Source organism: Lygodium microphyllum, chromosome 6, assembly GCF_053477565.2.
Source record: "Lygodium microphyllum isolate KBCC chromosome 6, Lygodium_microphyllum_v1.1.10, whole genome shotgun sequence".
Lineage (NCBI taxonomy): Eukaryota > Viridiplantae > Streptophyta > Polypodiopsida > Schizaeales > Lygodiaceae > Lygodium > Lygodium microphyllum.
Genome location: NC_141140.1, coordinates 173497749 through 173518233, shown reverse-complemented (window position 1 = coordinate 173518233; position 20485 = coordinate 173497749). Strand labels below are relative to the sequence as shown.

The window sequence follows — 20485 nt, the reverse complement described above, 5'->3', positions numbered from 1 at the left end:
ACACATGCATACACACATACATGTTTGTGTGCGTGCGTGCGCACTAAACTGTTTCTAGTTACCAAGTCTTGAGCCACTTTTAGCTGGAAAATATATTAGTGAGTGCATGTCTGCTTTTGAGTTGAATAGTTCACTTTCTTGAAGAAATGAGTCCAAGCCATTTGAAACTTGGATACACCAATTCCAACCTTAACTGAGTTAAATTAAAACAAGCCATTGCAATAGCCTTGAGCCATACAATAAGAATTGTTTCACTATAATCCATTCATCCATTTGTTATGATCATCCCTTGCTGACATTTGCGGCAGCACCACTCCTTATTTGAGATGTCGATTAATCTCACAAAATCCCATCTGGATTAACTATAATCAAAACTTTAAGACAGGCAGGTGGAAGAGCCATATTAGAAATGTATGAGATACTCTATGTGCTACTTTTGAAAACCATTTTATGCGGTTTGAGCCTGGCCCTCTAATGCTTGGCTTTTTGACAAGCTCAGCTAGGATAAGGCTTTACAAGTAGCTTTTTGGACAGGATGAGGCATACAAGTAGCTTCATTAGCTAGGTCTAGTCTCATCCATAAAAAAGTGCAAGAGACTAATGTGTGGCTCATTTGAATAAGATTAATCCTCAATATTCACAAGTGGAGGTTTGCACATAGTAATGTCCGAGTTTTTATTGAAATAGAAAGAAGAGAATTCTCTTCAATTCAATCATATTTATAGTAACAGCATGAGCCAAACTAGTGCAATCTAGGTAATATGCCAGGAACATTTTCTTTTAATGCTCGGCATAGCTTTCTACAAATGGAAAAATTTGATGTGCATCATCGATTGGCAAGGGAACAGAAGGGAGTGTAAGTGTTGCCACTGCACATGTGAAGGGTAAGTTTTCCATTAACAAGAGGTCCAACCAGCTATACAATTCCATATGCTCTGATTGGACAGGAAGATTTTGTGTTGCATCTGTCAAGCTAGATGTTTGGTACAGGGGTGTTGGAACCATTTTCTTCACTTTTAATGCTGCAATACTGTTTGAATGACGTCCACAAGTTGCTTTACTTGAAATGGCTTGCATGCATATGCATCCATTCCAGCCTCTAGGCATTTGTCTTTATAACCTTGAATGGCATGTGCAGTGAGACCAATGATTGGCTTGCGTGTAAACCCAAACTCTGCCTCATTAGCTCTGATCCTCTTCGTTGCTTGCAAACCATCCAAGACAGGCATCTGTTTGATCCAAGAAAAATCATAGACATGGTAAAAATTGGGAGAACTGAACCATTAACTAAAGCTAATCATGATTACAGGACTTATTAACATCAGAGTAAGGAGACTTAAAAGTTACAAACCACTTTGTAACCTTTAGCTTTTGATCATAAACATTCAAGCTTGAGACCAACAGAAGCCTGTAGCTTGTGTGCCCACAAAAGTCAATCCTCGTGGTGATACTGTTGGTTAGGCCTATTACAACAAACTAAATGACATGCCCCACGTTAGTTTGTGGATAATGCACAAGGTGTTGTTCAGCCACAAGCATCAACCCTGTTCATGCCTACTCTTGGTTTGTTTCCAGTGCAAAAAACCAACTGAGATGCCCCATGTTAAGGTCTTAAAGTTGGTCAGCCACTTTTCGGTCGTGGTCTTGACAATAGCACATATGTGGCATCTCAATAGCTAAATTGCAGGACAACTCCTGAATAGACTCAGATAATCCCAGCCAAGCAGTAGTCCTGATTAATTCAAAACACTCTAGCTGTAAACCTACATATAAATGCTGATCTAGTAATCTGCTAATCTGGGATCAGACAATAATCACGTGTGATTTAGCCAGAAGCAAAACATAAAGTGCTGAGGCTCAGACATAGTTGAGCTAGAACATTACTAGAGTAACAATACTTAGACTAAAACATATTTGAGGCAGACACAGTCTATTATATAAGTGACCCTGACAAGAAAAAGGTATGATATATATAAGTCAACTAGAATGAATTTGAACCCAGGTGCACCCGTAAAATAAACCCAACAATCTAGTCATATGGAAATACGAGGCTTGGGTCACTCATGCCAAATAAGCATGTGATAAGACCAAAATAAAATGGAGTATTACATTGAGTAACAACTCATTGTTAAGCCACCTAGAAAGTTTTACTGATTGCTGACTCTTAATACAGTCCCAAAAAGAATCATATCAATTAAAATGACATGCTAGCGTGCGGTATAACAAGCAGCTCAGAAAGTTCTGTAACAAGGACTCGTGCACCACCACTTTCATTCCTTATAATCACCCTTCAATGCCAGCAATCCAAACCTCTTTGCTGTCCTATTCATCACCAGCTCTCTCTCTCTCCTCTAGTCATCATCTTCATCATAATTGTCTCACCCCTCTCCAGGCTGTTACCCTGCTGCACAAGAGTCTCCAGGTGCTGCTGCTGCTACTGGCATTTGGCATCCGCACCCATCCCAGATCTGCTGCATTTTGGGTTGCTATCCCAACATCTCCTTCCAATGCTGCCATCCAGCTGTTGGTCATCTCCAAGAGGCAGCGTTTCAGATTAGATGCTGCTGCCCAACTGCTGGACGCACTCCAGGTGGCTGCATTTTGCATCCTGCAGTCCTCCAGCTGTGTTTGCATTCAGCCTACCTCCTGAATGCTGCAGTCAGCCCCTGCATTCTTGTACACTGATATTCTGCATTGAGATTGGTGGTTTGCTGCATTTGGGATCCATTCATAGAGGACAACAATCCCTCAGCCCACTCCCACAAGAGACAGTAGCAGTTGGACTACCGTCCGCTTTTGAAGCATCAAATATATCACATCCTTTACTGGTTTTTTCACTGAGTTTTCATTCAGCAATCTTTCTTCATTCATTCTCTTCTTCTTCATTTGTGTTTTGCCTGAGTACATTGTGTTAGTTGTGTTCGCTTATGCTTCGTGTTTTCTTTGCAAGGTCTGTATTCTCACATGGCATCAAAGCCAATGCTCTTCTGAAGAGTATCCTAAGCAACGGAAAGCACTAGGTTTGCGCACGTGAGATGTACTAACCTTGATGTATTGGTCACCTTCATTTTTAGAGCTTCCCACCCACACTGCTTCTCCCTTTTGAAGGGTATGAGGTCTTCCTCTTCTTATTTTGCTGCTTCTTCACCAACCCATGTAGATGTCAAACACAAAGTCTCAAGAAATCATGCAAAGAGGGTTCCCCTCTGTGGGGCCAAACTCCACTCCTCTATATGATCTTCCACCACCAACTCATGTCACACCATAGGTAGGTGAGTATCAATCATGGCAACCAGCTACTGAGGATAGCCACCTCTCAGCTAGGGAGGTACAAACCACTTTCAAGATGATTGCAATACAATGCCATCTCAACCAAGTGTGGTGAAAGATTCATATAATCCTTTTGAATTGGGTGAGCCAAAACCTTTCTTTGTTGCTCTTTCTATCATACAAGAAAGTGCATCTCCCATCTACTTGCACGTGGATACCCTGCATATTCCTTGTGCTCTTGCATTGGGTATCCCCTTGGCCACTCAAACAAAGGATATCCATCTCGCCCTTATGGTTTGTCATTCTCTCACCCTCAGGCTACTTAGACAATTCTCATATAGTTGCCTAGTCAAACTCTCTCACCACTATTGCAATCCACTACGTACACTATCCTTGTGCATGGTGGGCACTTTGGTATGAATATCCAAGTGCACTCCAATCCCTCTCCCTATCCTCCCTATCCCATATTTAGCACTCAAACTCCAATTGTTACGACCAAGAATGCATTTAGAGATAAGCCTCCTTCCAACATATCAAACTTCACGACTTGGCCGAACCTCACGCAACAAGTGATTGAATTCCAAGGTCTCTAAGAACTAGTTTTTGGTACTTGAACCTCATGCAACCATTGCTTGTGTGCCAAGATCTTAGAGAACTATTCATCAATCTAAGGGCTAGGCCCACCCTCATCTTGTCTGTCAATGGAAGGCTCACAATGCTACAACTAATGTGGAGTTACTAGCAAATGCATTGGGCTATTATCTCGATTTCACTCATGACTCAATATCCTCAATGCACGTGACAATGTCAATCTTCTACCCCATAAACCACAAATATAACCCCGCCATCATTGTGAGAAAATGAAGCTATTCCAGAATCTACTTCAATTTTATGCAGCAAGTCATCTCGTTGCCCTACTACGAGTTCAAATGTCAACTAGTGCTCTTGCACACGCTATATGACAAAGTCCAAAATAAGACCTCTTCTTCTTTGGTATCTATAGAGGGGTTTTGGTTTGCACTTCTTGAGAGGGGAGAATCAAGGGGTGGCAAGAACTCTAAAGTTTGGAAGGCGAGTCCCGAAAACAAAAGATATTGCACACATTGCCAATGATGGAGTCATGTGGACAAGAAGTTGTCAGAGTGCAGCGGTGCGGAAGCGTAGGACTGAGAAAGAGAGAACGCAGAGAGAGAAGAGAGAGAAGAGAGAGAAAGAGACAGTGGAAGATGAAGATCTGCTGTATAAAGTGTGCTGAATACAAAGATATGCAGATATATACACGGGCGCAGTGCGCTGGACTGCGTGTCTCCACCTCGACGATGCAACCTGCTGTTCACCTCGAAGTCCGCTACAGTCTGCACTGTCTCCTGTCTGAAATCTGCGAACAAAGACGGAATCTGCACGTGTCACCGGTCTGTAATCTGCGAGCAGAGAAGTGTAGGAGACTGCTGGAGATGTTGGCTATTTATAGCCAAAAATCTGGGCAAAAATGAGGCGCCAGGAAACTGCCTGTCGGCTGCATTAAATGCAGCCGACTACCTGCACAGGTCGGACTGCCACGTGGCAGTCCGACTCTGCAGTCCAACTGCACACTGCTGTACCTGTTCGACTGCACCTGCCTGCCTGTGATCTCTAACACCCCCTCTCATAGCTTGGGCAGGGTAGAAGCCTGAGGGATTTGGAATGTCTCCGAAGTAGAGCCTGGGGAAGTGCCTTCGTAAACAAATCCGCAAGATTGTCCTCCGTCTTGCAGTACTCCACAGTGATGGTCTCATCCAGAAGCTTTTCTCGGATAAAGTGGTACTGGATCTCTATGTGCTTCGTCCGGGCATGAAAAACAGGGTTCCGTGCCAAGGCAATGCAACTCTCATTGTCACATTGCAGCAAAGTAGGACGAGTCTGGGGGCACTCAAGCTCCTCCAATAATCTCCGAAGCCACACAGCCTCACATGTGGTGGAAGATGCGGCCCGATACTCCGCCTCAGTAGACGAAAGGACTACCGTGGGCTACTTCTTGCTACTCCATGAGATAACACCTGCACCCAAGGTAAAACAGTAACCTGTAGTAGACCGCCTGCGGTCCACATCACCGGCCCAATCCGAGTCACTCCAACCTGCAAGTACAAGATCTGAACCATCTGTCCCTGCGGGATAATGAATCCCTAAATCAGACGTCCCCCTCAAATACCGAAGTATCCTCTGAGCAGCCTGCCAATGCACCGTCTTAGGTTCACTCATGAACCCGGCCAAGAGCCCAACAACAAAACAAAGATCAACCCTAGTGTTGAGAAGCCAAATCAAGGACCCAATCAACTGACGATAGCGGGAAGCATCCGCCATAGGAGAAGCTGAATGGGAAGTGGCCTTCCAGTTCGGATCCATAGGAGTAGAAAGGGTCCGACAATCCTCCATCTCAAAAGACACCAAGAGCTCCTGTACATATCTCTGTTAAGAGATGAAGATCCCCCTCTGAGACTGATAAATCTCATGGCCCAAAAAGAAATGGAGTAGACCCAAGTCCATCATCTCGAACGTCCGATGTAAAGCTGACTTCATCTCTTGGACCTGCTGTGCATGATCACCTGTGACAATCAAATCATCAACATATAACACAAAAAGCACACAACCATCCTCGGAAGTGTGAACATAAAGCTGCGGATCGGCCTTGGAACGCCGATATCCCAACTGAGACTGGAGGAACGAATCAATCTTCTCGTTCCATGCACGCGGAGCCTGCTTGAGGCCATACAAGGCCTTCTTCAACCTGTATACTTTCCCATCGGAGAATCCAAAGCCAGGAGGCTGCTCAACATAGATCTCCTTCTTCAAATCACCATTGAGGAAGGCAGACTTCACATCCAACTGATAAACAGGCCATCTCCTATGGCCAGCCAAGGCAAGAACAGCTCTAATGGTCGCCATACGAGCAATGGGAGCAAAAGTATCATGACAATCAATCCCTGGGCGCTGTGTAAAACCTTTAGCAACAAGGCGAGCCTTGTGCTTATCCAAAGAACCATCGCTAAGGTATTTGGTCTTGAAGACCCACTTGACGCCAATCACCTTCTTATTCGGGGGGCGGGGCACGAGTGACCAAGTGCCATTCCTCTCAATAGCCTCCAACTCGGCTTCCATAGCTTTCTTCCATGGTGCGGACTGCAAAGCCTCCTTCACAGAGGTGGGCTCTCGATCCTGCAGAACACAGGTCATCAAACAATAGTTAGAGCAAACAAGCTCCGTAGAATGTGCCTGGTGCCGCCGTGACCGCCGCGGACCATCCTGCGGTCCCCACTCCTCAGGAACCCCCTCGATCCCTGAATCACGGAGTGTGTCACGGGCCCGGCAAGGAGGAGGCCGAACCTCCCCTCGTCTCTCTCCATCAGCGGAAGACTCTGGAATATCCGCCGGTGGTAACTCCATAGGGATGTCCGGTGGAACAGTAGACTCTGTGTAGAAACAGAATCATAATCAAAAGGCACGGGCTCCAGTGGAACTGTAGAAGGAGCCCAACTCTCCCCTGGATCTCCAAGAACAGGATGCTCCTCACCCGTTGTTATAGCCGGAACCTCCACAAACCGCATATCTCGACTAGTGTACACATCCCGCTTGACGGGATCATACAATCGATAGCCTTGGGACTGGGAGCTGTAGCCAACAAATACCTGTCTTCGGGAAGCTGCTTCAAATTTATCACGGTGAGCCTTGGGAATGTGAACATAGGCATCACACCCAAAGACCCTAAAGTAAGAAACATCTGGCTTGGTCCCAAAGTAAGCCGCAAACGGGGTCATCCCTTCAACGGCCGAAGTAGGGGATCGATTAAGGATATGGACTGCAGTAGCCACAGCCCCGGCCCACAGAACCTGAGGGGTCTGTCGATGCTCCATCATGATGCGCGCTATCTCAATCACACTGCGGTTCTTCCGTTAAAAAATGCCATTTTCTTGAGGAGTATTGGTATTGGCAAACTCCTGATGAATTCCTTTATCTGCACAAAACAGAGCAAACTCATTAGAAACAAATTCACCGCCCTTGTCGAATTGCAAGGTCTTCAATTTCCGGCCCGATCGGTTCTCCTCAAAGAGAAGCCAATCCTTGTAGTGTGAGAAAGCTTCTGACTTTAATGCCAAAAAATAGGCCCATGTCATCCTGCTGTAGTCATCTACGATCAACATAAAGTACGAGCTCCCACGCAAGGACTCATTCCTCATAGGGCCACATAGATCCGTAGATACAAGCTCCATCAGTGAAGTAGACCGCCGCGAAGCTGTGTGGGGAATGGCATCCCTATGTTGCTTCCCCTGAATACAGGAGACACATGGCTGCTGGCTCACCACTATATCCGGCAACCCTCGAACAAGCTATCCACGTGACGCCCTCCGAAGATAATCATAGTTGAGGTGACCAAACCAAGCATGCCATAATTCTGATTGTGACTGTGAGGTAAGAAGAAGAGTAGAGAGGGCGGTGGAAGACTTCAATTTATAAATGCCGTTCTCCTCATATCCGGATGATAGAACCTTCCTCGATCCACGATCAAGAACTCGCACCGTAGTACTGTCAAACTCCACCAAAAGGCCAAGGGAGCAAATCTTATGAACTGACAGGAGATGGTACCCTAAGCCTGGTACATGCAAAACCTCTGAGGTATGGATACCACCGCGTCCATCTGGAATAAGCTGCATCTTACCCCAACCTACAATAGATACTGAAGAGCTATCTCCAATGAGAATCTGCCCACGCGAGGGTTGCAACTGGGCAACACCATCTGATGAAGGAGTCATGTGCCAGGAGGCACCACTATCAACGATCCACTCTCGAGCCTGGGAAGCCGTCATCGCAGCATCAGAAGCATTCCGTGAAGCGTCCTCAATGACTACTTATGAAGAAATGCAGCTGATGAGGGTGCAGCCACCGCTCCAAAATCCTTTGTGTCCTTCTTGTTGGTGTCCTTCTTGTCTTTGTCAGGGCAATCCTTCTTCCAATGGCCAGTCTTTCCACAATACATGTGGATTCTTTGTCCTTGTCCTTGTCCTTGTCCTTCTTGGACTTGTTATCCCCCTTCTTCTTCTTTTGGTCCTTCCCCTTCTTCTGAGAGGCTTGACCTGTCAGCACCTCGACTTGGAAGCATTCTGTCCCTTTAACTGTTCCTCTTGGTCCAAGACCATAGGAACCAACTCTTCCCACCGAAGAGTAGACTCTCGCCCTGAAGCAATAAGAGCAGAGTAAAATGTACCGAATCGTGGCGGCAACTAGGACAAAAGTGTGATCGCCATGTCTTCGGAGGAAATCGGCTTCCCCGCATTCTGAACCTGCATCTGAAGCTGCCTTAGCTTGTTAATGTGCTCCCGGAGCGAAGAAGACTTGTTTACAAACAAGGTCCGCATCTGTACCTCCAAAGAAACCCGCTTCATAAGGGTCATCCGATTGTACATCTGATCAAGCTCCAGCCATATCTCCCGAGCCACCGTTAAGTGCTCGATGTGAGCTATCACGGTTGTAGTACATGATAGAAAAAGAAAGGAACGAATCCTGGCATTCAGTTTGTCCCAATGAGACTGAGCCTTGGCCAACTCCGCATGAGCATCGGAAGAGAGTTTCGCCATATACGGTAGTTGTCGCCGTCGAGCTTCTGATCTGCAGGAAGAGCCGGTAAGACAGGCACCTTTCAGTCCATAATCGACTGGAACTCCGAGTCAATCTCTGTGGACATCTTCACCTGTAACCTTTACAAACGCAAAAGCAGCCCCCTCTGACTGTGAAAACTCAGCCTGCTAAGGCTCTTCCGCGTCCTGAAACTTCTTCACCCGCCGAAGGCGATGAAAAAGCAAAACCTGCACTTGTAGGCTGAAAACTCAAACTTCCTCCACGTCAAACAACAGTAAATAGCAGCAAATCCACCACCTGGACTCCTTTCCTGCGCACCCACACTTGCTTCAGCCTTGTTCCAAGGCGCAGACCTCCTGTCTGCCCTCAAACGCTGAAAACGCAAATTTGTGTCGCGATAGAAACTCCCCTTCAGGTTGATTCTGCGCTCAGTCAGCCCTCTACCATGTCAGAGTGCAGCAAATCCACCACCTGGACTCCTTTCCTGCAGCAAATCCACCACCTGGACTCCTTTCCTGCGCACCCACACTTGCTTCAGCCTTGTTCCAAGGCGCAGACCTCCTGTCTGCCCTCAAACGCTGAAAACGCAAATTTGTGTCGCGATAGAAACTCCTCTTCAGGTTGATTCTGCGCTCAGTCAGCCCTCTACCATGTCAGAGTGCAGCGGTGCGGAAGCGTAGGACTGAGAAAGAGAGAATGCAGAGAGAGAAGAGAGAGAAAGAGACAGTGGAAGATGAAGATCTGCTGTATAAAGTGTGCTGAATACAAAGATATGCAGATATATACACGGGCGCAGTGCGCTGGACTGCGTGTCTCCACCTCGACGATGCAACCTGCTGTTCACCTCGAAGTCCGCTGCAGTCTGCACTGTCTCCTGTCTGAAATCTGCGAACAGAGACGGAATCTGCGCGTGTCACCGGTTTGTAATCTGCGAGCAGAGAAGTGTAGGAGACTGTTGGAGATGTTGCCTATTTATAGCCAGAAATCTGGGCGAAAATGAGGCGCCAGGAAACTGCCTGTCGACTGCATTAAATGCAGCCGACTGCCTGCACAGGTCGGACTGCCACGTGGCAGTCCGACTGTGCAGTCCGACTGCACACTGCTGTACCTGTCCGACTGCACCTGCCTGGCTGTGATCTCTAACAGAAGTGTCAATCCAAGGCCCAAGGTATTCCTTATAAACCTCCTCACGACTCTTACCATACCTCGAGCACACCCATAGGTGTCCACGCTAATACACCCAAGCAGCCAAGAGGATGTCTTGATCTCACACCTTCTTCCATCCTTCCTACCCTTGGTTCCCAAACAGGTTATGTGGTTTATGGACAAGGCCCTCAGTCAACATCTTTCATGACTCCTAAAGGTATGGCTAACTAGTCTTCCAAAACCTCATGTGAACTTGAGTTCTGAAGTCCACCTAGTCAATCTCATGAGAATTCACTACACATCCACGGTCCCAACTCTTACCATACCTCGAGCACACCCATACGTGACCACGCTAATACACATAGGCAGCCAAGAGGATGTCTTGATCTCGCACCTTCTCCCATCCTTCCTACCCTTGGTTCTCAAACAAGTAATGTGGTTCATGGACAAGGCCCTCAGTCAACATCTTTCATGACTCCTAAAGGTATGGTTAACTAGTCTTCCAAACCACATACGAACTCGAGCCCTAAGTCCACCTAGTCAATCTCATGAGAATTCACCACACATCCAAGGTCCATGGGGGTTCACCCACTCAAGACGACTTCCTTTACCAAACCTATTAAAGGATGTGCTCAATGGTGATAGTTAGGCTAGTCTAGCTTATTCTACTCAACTCTTTAGGTTGCTTGAATTGGGCCAATAGGCTTATCATCCCTAGACTAAGTACCTTCTTAGAAATCCCCTTTTACCTTAGCTTTGCAAGCTTTTTTCCCTTAGTTTTATATCCATAGGTTAGCACCAAACCATCTCAACGTGAGACATTGGTATGTCAGTCCTTATCTCATTTCAGGTACTCACATGGTGGGCATGTATTTCCATTAAGGATGGACATTGCACAAATCTATCCATCTTGACTACGTTGAAGACATGGTTTTTTGTCACTCCCTTTGCCAAAACCATGGTTGTCACTTCCAATGGCATTCGATTAGTACAGTCCGATGCTAGTACGGTACCGATCGGACTAACAAATCTTGGACCTACATTCAATAAAAGAAAAAATACATATAATTTTAAGTCTATGCTTAATGTTTGGACTTAAAAGTTAAAACATAAACTTAGAGATTCAAGTCAAAATACAAAAGAGAGTTGAAACAAGACTCGAGAGTGTACTATGTAGCATGAATAATGAAACCAACAACTTTATTATGAGCCAGATGTGCAATCTCATACAAAAAGTGTACAAAAATGGATTGAGATAAAAGCCATCATACATGGCTCAATCCAAATCAAGATACATGATTACTCTAGGTGCTTATATCACTCTCGACATCAAAGCTACAAGTATCCTTGTCACCGCTTGAGGAGCCATCGTCATCATAGTCGGGCTCTCTAAGCTCTAGGTGGGAGGCAATGATAGGTATGTCCTCCTACGCCGAACTAGGAATACTTCTCAAGCCACTCCCACACCTCGTGTAGCATCTAAGGGCCCTACAAGCATCACAGGAAACCAATGTGGATACCGAAGTGGAAGTTCCATCGCTACCAGCGCGAGGGCGAATTACAACATGGGCACGCCGTGCATGAGTGCGAGAGACCCGCCGATCTATCTCCTCGAGTTCCAAGTAAAGCTCCCTAAAGATTTGCTCCTCCTCCAAGTCTCTCCCGCAAGTCACACTTTTAAGTGTACTAGCAAAGAACTTGAGTAAATCCACATTTATCTATACATTTAAAAAATGAAGACCTTAGATTAAACAAATGAAACTTCTTTAAATATATTTCATAATCTATGAATAAAGTTATGAACTAAAAAGTATAAAAATTAGATATACGATATCTATCTTGCCATAGACATCTCATGCATATTGCATAGCATGCGTAAATTGAAGCGACAATAAATTAGTCGCTCCAATTGTCATGTGCTAAGCTGATTACGAATTTTGATGTGCACGAGGGAATAGGTGGACCAATTCCTCTCACATGCACCCGACGAACAATCCTAAACCATGTGAAGAAAAAGTAAGTTTAAACTTTAAACTTGCAAGTTGTAAGTTGTAACTAGAATTAAATTAAAAAAGATAAGAGATTTTCAAACATGTCCAAGAATGCATAAGGTCACTCTTTGGAGATAAGGCAATTGGTAGCCAAATGACTCCCACCAAAAAATAGGCTTCACCAATGATTCCCACTTCGAACAAATGGTAGATATGAAAGCAGTGTTCCTTTGATCGCTATAATTAATGAGCTCTTGGAGGAAAGCACTGTGGTACTCTTCCACCAAAGCCTTTTGAATAAAGGCATCACGATCGGCAAGGACATTGGCATCCATGAAGAGAGGGTTTTTTTAAGGTGGGATGCAAGAGTGCCGCAAACCCATGTATGGGTCGCTTCATCCACTCCCATCTTTTCTTTGTCAAAAAAAGAATGTCGTCTCTTTTAGGGGTCGTATCCAAGATATCACTGCAGTAGGTGTAAACTGATAGAGATTTAGAGGGAGATTTGTGAGACAATATAAAATATAGATTCTAAAACTAAAAAGAAGCATTAATCTTTTTTTTTTTAACAATATCATAAAGAAGAGACCTTCCCATCCAAGATGATCGATGATTGTATCTCCTCCACTGCATCCACCATAAGATAATATAGGAGGCCAATAGTGACCCCCTCCATGTTCCCGTCATGCGAAGCATCTTGTAGATGGAAGTGACGGCAATGATAATACCCCTCACATCCATCCAAAATTTCTCCTTTAAACAAAGCTTTTGAATGGCCTTTGCTTCTACTTAGCTTGATGTGAACTCCCCTTCAAGACATTTCTTAAACTCATTTGATACAACCGTTTTTTGTAGCTTTTGCGAGCGTCATAGAGATACCCGAGGAGAAGCCACATGCCCGCAAACGAAGTCTTCGAGGGCTTCTTCAACTCCAAGTCTGAGTATGAGCAATAAATCGCAAGAACTCAGACCTTGGAGTTGACAAAGCCAACAATTGTACAAGCATCGTTGACAATCCTCGCCACCCACTTCAACTTGTCTATATCTTCCATAAGACGAGGCATTGTCCGTGACAACTTACACCACATTTTTCAGCCCAACCTATAAGATTATACACGATGAAATTAGAATAAATTTAGAAGGTTTTTAAAAAAAATTACAAAATAATAGATTTAGAAGCATTACCTCAATGATGGCTTGCCATATGTGCCGATACAAGAACGAGCCCGTGGTTCTCCTTCCCCCTGTGTCCGCATCCACCACGTGTAGGAAGTATGTGACAAGTGGACAAGAGACGAGGATGTTGATAATCCCCCTTTTTTTGCGGTCACTCCATCCATTGAATAGGATAGAGCATCCATACTTTGCCCAACCAACACGCACGGGCTCAAGGGACTTATCAATCCTCTCTCTCCTCATCGAGTTTCTTGATACGCATGTCATTATACATGACATCGTGCCATCCCTCGCATGGACCAACAACGGCGATGGCTTTCACCATCCGCTTCCATCGATCCACTTTGAGAATATAGAAAGAGAGATTACACACAATTATGGTGCGTGCAATCTCTATTTTCGCTTGCCTTTGCCTCTCCTTGAGAAAGGAGATCCGAGAGAGGACCGGAAACTTGCCGCATCGCTTGGGCAAGAGTGGATTGTCTCTTAGGCATAGGTACACCACTCAAATGGCTTTTTCTAGATGGGATAAAAGAGACCCCTCCAACGGAGGAAACTGAGACAGTTGGAGAGGGATCGTCTTCCGTATCCGAGACCTCATGATCGGGAGAGATCACCTCTTCACTTGCCCTTGAAAGGCCTTTGCGTCACTTCAGTGGCAAGTATTTCCGACAACAATCTTCGTAGACATCGTCAGGAATACCGGGGCATGGTGTGGCTTCCCCTCCTAATTTACAAAGGTGGATGAGAAGGTGAGTGATAGATAAGATTTGGAGCTTTGGGCAATACTTGCATTGCCAGTTGCAAGTGTTGGATTTCTTCTTCATTGATTCCAAGTAGACACAATGCAAGCGAAAGGCCTCATGGAGAGGGGGTGTCATTGATGATGTATAGAGAGCGCCTAGAGAGTCATGGGTGAAGGGTGAGATGATTAAAGAAAGGAGTGGAAAGAGTAGAGAACTTGAGGGAGTACAGAGAGACTATAGCTTGATGGAGGAGGAGGTTTGAAGGGTTGAGAAGTTAAGGGAGAACTTGAGGAGAGAGCTTGCGAGAGTAGTAAAGATGGAGAGCTTGAAATGAATAGGAAGGGTGGAGAACTTGAAAGGATGAATGAGAAGGTGAAGGAGGGGAGATTTTATAGAAAGGGAGAGTGCTTTGGGGTTTAGAGTTGGCCCTTTTGGGGGGGGGGGGGGGGGGAAAGAGATTTCAAATTCTGAAATTTGAATGGTGGCCCATCATCCATGGGAGAGGATAGTTACATTGTGCCATAATCCATTGTGTGTATATGAGAGAGAGAGAGAGAGAGAGATGGATGAAATTTGAATGATGAGAGAGAGTGAGGAAAGGAGAGAGAGTTTTTAAACTTGTTAGTTTAAAACTTTAATCTTTAATCTTTTCTCTTAAGTCTTTGTGAGAAAAAAAAATGATAGAAAGAAAGAAAAGAATAGAGAGAAAGAAAAAAAAATAGAGAAGATTCAAGAACGAAAAGAAGAAAAAGAAAGGTAAGAAAGAAAGAAAGAAAAGAAAGGTATGAAAAAAAGAAGAAAAGAAAAACGAGCTTGAAAACAGTCAAAAAAAGTGACCGTTTATAGCTTTATTGGCCACAAGACCCAGGCGTATGGCAATCGGGACGCGTGCGGCATAACGGCCACGGGGTGGCGGGCGCAGTCGGACGGGTCACAGGGAACAGATCGGACGGGACAGGATGGGTGGACAAGTTGACTTGTCCATCAGACGTGGACAACCTTGGCCAAGTCTATGCTCTCTCCCGGTTGAGCTTTTGCTTCTTTGATTGACATGGAGGCTTTCCAACCTGATGATGAAAGGCAACACTAAAAGAAGAAGGAGAATCTCTAAATATCAGAGTGTGCTAGGACCTACAAAGGATGATAGCAACCACTGGAGCCAGGCTTTATAAAGCCAAAAATGTTGGAAACTAGCCAACCTGATCATCAGTGAGAAAATAATCAAGAAATGTTGGCTGCCAAAACTGAAAGGCTGATTACACCATCTACCAGTGTAAACACGGCCTCTAGTCACACTCAAAAAGAAATGCGCATGGAAAATACCCAGCCAATGTGACCACACCTAGATCCAACTGAAAAAGAAATGCATGCTCTAAATAGAGCTGCCTACTCCATCAAAACCCATGACAAACTGAATGACAGAGCTCCTAATGTCCCCATCTGAATCAGACTGAGGCTTACAAGCAGGAGATGACTGAAATGGTCTATTAGATTAGAGTTTTGCATGGTGCTGAAAAGAATTTATAGGTTTATGAAAAAGAGTTGTTGGCCACAATTCATGCTCTTTCTATGTGGAAACACAACCTTGTAGGTAGTAATTTTGTTGTTCAAACTGATCATCAGACTTTGAGATATTTTCTCACTCTGACAAATTTGTCAAAGAAACAGGTGGAAGAATCAATCTGAAGGGAGTTTTGCATGGGAAAGGTATCCACTTTCCTGGAGATGTTTTCTTTTTTTCCTAGGATGTAACCAGTCCTAAAGGACCAAAGAATTATGTCACTGCCTAGGACTCACAACAATGGGCCCAGCTCTAGGGAGCCACATGAGCAGAAACAAACCATGTACCTAAGGACCCATAGAGAATCTCCACTTACATGCTACGGGCTTAGGCAACTGGGTATGGTTTTTTGGGCCTTCTTCAATAGACAAGCACTCGAGTGTCAACTATTGATAGTTCTTTTAAGGAATAAAAGCAATTTATCCATCCCTCCATTCTAATGGTGACATCACTTGTTTTAAGTTTGCAGCAAGTCCCATTCATACAGCTTTTCATGTTCTTACTCAGCAATTTCCCTGAACATTTTGCAATGTTGTTCCTTGTTCAGTCCTCTGCACAATTCTGTATGATACAAGCATCAGACATCTTGTGGGCCTTCACAGATACACTCCCATCTTAGTATGGCTGACACCCAGATGAAAATGCATTCCAAACTTTTGGATGAATAAGCTGCCTGGACTGCATAGTATGATGGACTTTTTTTAACAATTCAAAACTTTTTTCATTTCCTCTAGATTCAAGAAAGGACAAGAGTATTAGAGCAGACCAGCGAAGACAAAAATATGATGAAGTGAAAATGTGTAGAAAAGATACCTGCACATCCATAAGGATCAGGTCATACTTGTCCCGAGCCTTTTGGAGAGCAATAAGACACTGTTCTCCATCACTCACAACATCAACTTCTGTACCAAACTTTTTCAACTGCTGACATGCTACTTTCTGATTAACTAAATTATCTTCTGCCAGGAGAATCTTCATGCCTTTGAAAATAAGGCTCTGAGCTTCCGGTTCTCGAGGTTCTAATTGAGGAGTGATTTTTCTTTTTGTAAGTTCTGCTTGCCTTAAAGCATCCTCAGTCTCCTGTGCTTCACTGTTTTCTGAGGCAGAAGTTTCAGTCAAGGAGCCCTTCATAGTATCATTGCCTATGTTGAGATTAGAGGCTTGCTTTGCAGCTTTTGGACTCTCCAAGAGTGAATAACTTCCACCTGTGCATGAATTGTTCAAGTCTGTATCCTTGCAAGCTACTTTCTGTTCTTCACTTTGAGCATTGACAGAAAATGCAGATTGGGATATGATGGAATGGTTGAGAAAGACCTCCCCAAATCTGTTTTCTGCATTGTTTCCTATCATATCTTGCCATTTGGCTGGATCTCCTTTCTCAAAACAAGCAACAAAATGGAAAGTGCTCCCTTTCCCTAGCTCGCTTTCAAGCCAAATGCGGCCACCCATCATCCCTACTAGCCTGTTAAGAAAACGAGGATTAGATCTGCATGCAAATAGATCCCAGTGACCAAAACCGGAAGACCATGAAAGGAACAACACATGGCACTTCCTTTCACATTGAACCTCTAGTTGTCAAAGCAATAACACTTCTTTCACGTTGGATCTCTAGTTGTTCCACAAACATGCAAAAGGCTGACAAGGTATGCCATAGGCAATTTCACAGACATCAGAGGAAAACTCAGCAAGAAAATGCCAGCAAACATAACTGAAGTTTGCAGGTGCAGCCTTCCGGCAGCTTCTGAGTATCAACATAGCTCATGAGAAATCCTTGGAGTCTGAATCCAATGTAATGTAAACGGTCAATGTTGCTGTTATGCATTGCATCTAAGTACATTAAAGTTAAACAAGTTTTATCTCTTTTGTTGTGTAACATTACATTTGTTGTATAAAAATGCAAACACGTCCTCTTTTTCCCCTTGCATGTTCGGCTCTAGATACTTGGTGACATATGTGCAGCTTAACGTGCAATCTACTGATGTGGTCTAAAACAGAAATAGACTCCTTCATATCAGTTTTCTTTATGAAGAACAAGCACATGAAAGCCATGTTGAGCAACCAAAGTCAGCAGATGCATTAACATTTAATTGCAGTACATTAACTCCTAATTTCCAGTTTCCACTAGCAGCCCCAAAAAAAGGCTTCATTTGTATTATTGGTAGGTATTGCACATGGTAGGACAAATGCTCCAAAATCCCCTATAAATAGGGCATCTTGTGGGCATTCTAACACTCCTATTCCTTCATCACTCTTAGTCCGTCTCCCTCATTACATACTTTTTTGCTTTGGGATCCAATTTAATGCACAACTCATTAGGTATATGCACATAAGCAATACAAATACTTTCAAATGGCACAAATTTGGCTTTCTACCTATAAACTTTTCTTCGGGTGTTATACTATGTATAGCAATAGTGCGCATCCTGTACATCATGTATACAGTAGTAGCAACTACTTTAGCCCAATAGTAATGAGGCAAGCTTCTTTCTAACATCAATGCACAAGCTATCTCTACAATATGCATGTTTTTCCGCTCAACAACTCCATTTTGCTACGGAGTATATCTGCATGTATACTGGCTCTATATACTATTTTTTTTGCAAAAAATCAAAAACTCATTAGAGAGATATTCTCCCCCTCCATCAGACCTTAGGCATTTAATATGCAACCCTGTCTCCTTCTCAACCAAAGCCTTATAGCTTTTAAAGTGAACTTTTCTCACACATAAAGTAAACCTATACTTTGCAAGTATGATCATCAATGAAGGAAACTTAGTACTCGCAACCACTCAAAGTTGTAATCTTTGTAGGACCCCACACATCAAAATGTTTCAATTCAAGTGGCTTCTTACATACATACTTTTCATGTGCAAATGCATGCCTTACTTACTCTTCAAATTGACATACTTTATATATTTTATGTATCCCATTAACTCTAAACTTAGGCAAGTCATCCACAATCTGTTTTGATTGCATGCCTTTTCAACCATGCCTTTTCAACCACTGCACATTCATATGACCAATTTCCTTATGCCAAATTTCAATATCAACCATAACACAAACCCTATGTAAACATGGCAACATCCATTTCACGTAGACTTGTATAAAGAGTAAACAATCTACCAGCATGTTTCCCTTTTACAATCAATCTACAATCATTATTGAGATCTTCAACATAACAATCATCAGATGTGAACCGAACTTGCAATCCCTATTCTACTATCTCACCAACAGAAACCAAGTTTTTTGTTATATTTGGTGCATGCAACACATATGTCAAGTACTTAGTTTTACCATTCTACATACTCAAATGAACATTTCTAGCATGAGTAATAGGTGAGTTGTATCATACCCCGTCTCCACATAGCTTGGAGACTCTAGACTACGTATCTCTCTAAACCACTCTCCATAAGAAGTCATGTGGTTAGAGGCACCTGAGTCTACATACCATACATCATTTTTTAATTAACTATCAACACTCATAGTATTTATAAAGTGTTGCATAACAAACAATTGTTCACTTCTATCATCATTGTTTCTGCTAGTGGATGCATAATTGCCTTGCTACTTTTTTTCATTTTTAATTTCAGCCTTCTTTTTTGAAGCAATTTTTAGAAATGTAGCCTTTCTAACCACAATGCCAACACTCCCTACTATCACCACAATTCTGTTGCCTATTAGAATCTGCAACTTGCCCTCTTTGACTCCCCTTTCTTCAGGATTGTCCTCTAATTTGTTGTGCATCATAACCTTGACCATAACCACCACCTTGGCATCTGTTACGACCTCTACCTCTACTAGTAGAGTAAAACACCTATTCAGACTTATTATTACGTTGAGAAGAAAAGAAATCCAAGCCAAGGTTCTTCTTCTCAGATATTAACATAGAAATCAAGTCTACAAAATCAAAAATATCATCCCTCATATTGACCTAAAGCTCTTGTCTTTATCTCCAAGTCCTTCTAAGCATACACGCACAATATCATCATCATCAACTACCACATTGATAGATCCAAGAGCTTCCACAATACTCTTGATCTTCAAGGCATAATCATTAATGAACAAGTTCCCTCTTTTCACTTGGTTCAGCTCTAACTTGAGCTGCAACTTTCTAGTCTTTGTGTTTACTTTGAATAACCTTGTCAAATTCTTCCATGTAATAGCAGGAGTTTTAAATTCGTGCAAGTAGCCCATCATGCTATCTTTGCCACTGATAGACAACTAATACATGACTTTACTCTATATCTGCTCTCTATCTTTCTTAGCCTTTACCTATTCCGCAGTAGCATTTCATGTAGAAACTTCAGGTGCCACTGCTATGTCTCCTTCAATGTAATTCCAAACACCTTTGCCCTTCAAGAAATTTGTTATCCTAAACTTCCATGCATGATAATTGTTCTTATCAAGCTTCTTGCTAACAATCTAGTTGAAGTTGTCGGATATTTTGACAAAACAAAAAACCTTGCAAAAAACTGCAATCTACAAGCAAGTTGATACCAAGTGCACCACAACTAAACGCGCAACCTTTTTTACTAACTACACAACAATAACTGTAATCTACAATCTGTATGCAGATGCCTTCTATATCTCTAACCCAACAAACACCTAAAACATTTTAGATTTTAAATCTATAACCTATGCTGCAATATACCCAAAATTTGTTGTTGGGACCACTTGCAGGTCCAAAACGGAGGCCAAAATGAACTCCGATACCAAAAATCACAGCAATATGCCCTAAAAGCATCTATCTGCAATATATACACTATTCATCCTGCTCACCAAGTTTCTCTGCAATCGGAGACGGCAACCCTGCTAGCCTTAGAAAACTCCTGTAGCTATAATCTAAGGCATACCAAGCAAGATGGAAGGGCTTCTTACCCATTGCTTGGTTATTTGCTTTCGTGCTCCAATGCCTTCACCTCAGCCTTCAATGGAGCTCCTTGCACCCGTGGGATAGCTTTGATACCATGAAAATAAACAAGAGATGAAG

At 43.4% G+C, this 20485-nt stretch overlaps 1 protein-coding gene across 1 annotated transcript in view; it reads right to left on the bottom strand.

Annotated features, from left to right (window-relative positions):
• Window positions 1–401: 401 nt before the first annotated feature.
• Window positions 402–20485, bottom strand: part of LOC148035419 (osmosensing histidine protein kinase SLN1-like) — a 38928-nt gene continuing 18844 nt past the window's right edge. Inside the window, exons 8-9 of the mRNA XM_087680420.1 lie at window positions 16311–16959; window positions 402–1229 (exon numbers count right to left, since the gene is read on the bottom strand). Coding sequence (XP_087536546.1) covers window positions 1017–1229; window positions 16311–16959 — 862 coding nt within the window. The 3' untranslated portion in view covers window positions 402–1016. The remainder of the gene's footprint in view (window positions 1230–16310; window positions 16960–20485) is intronic.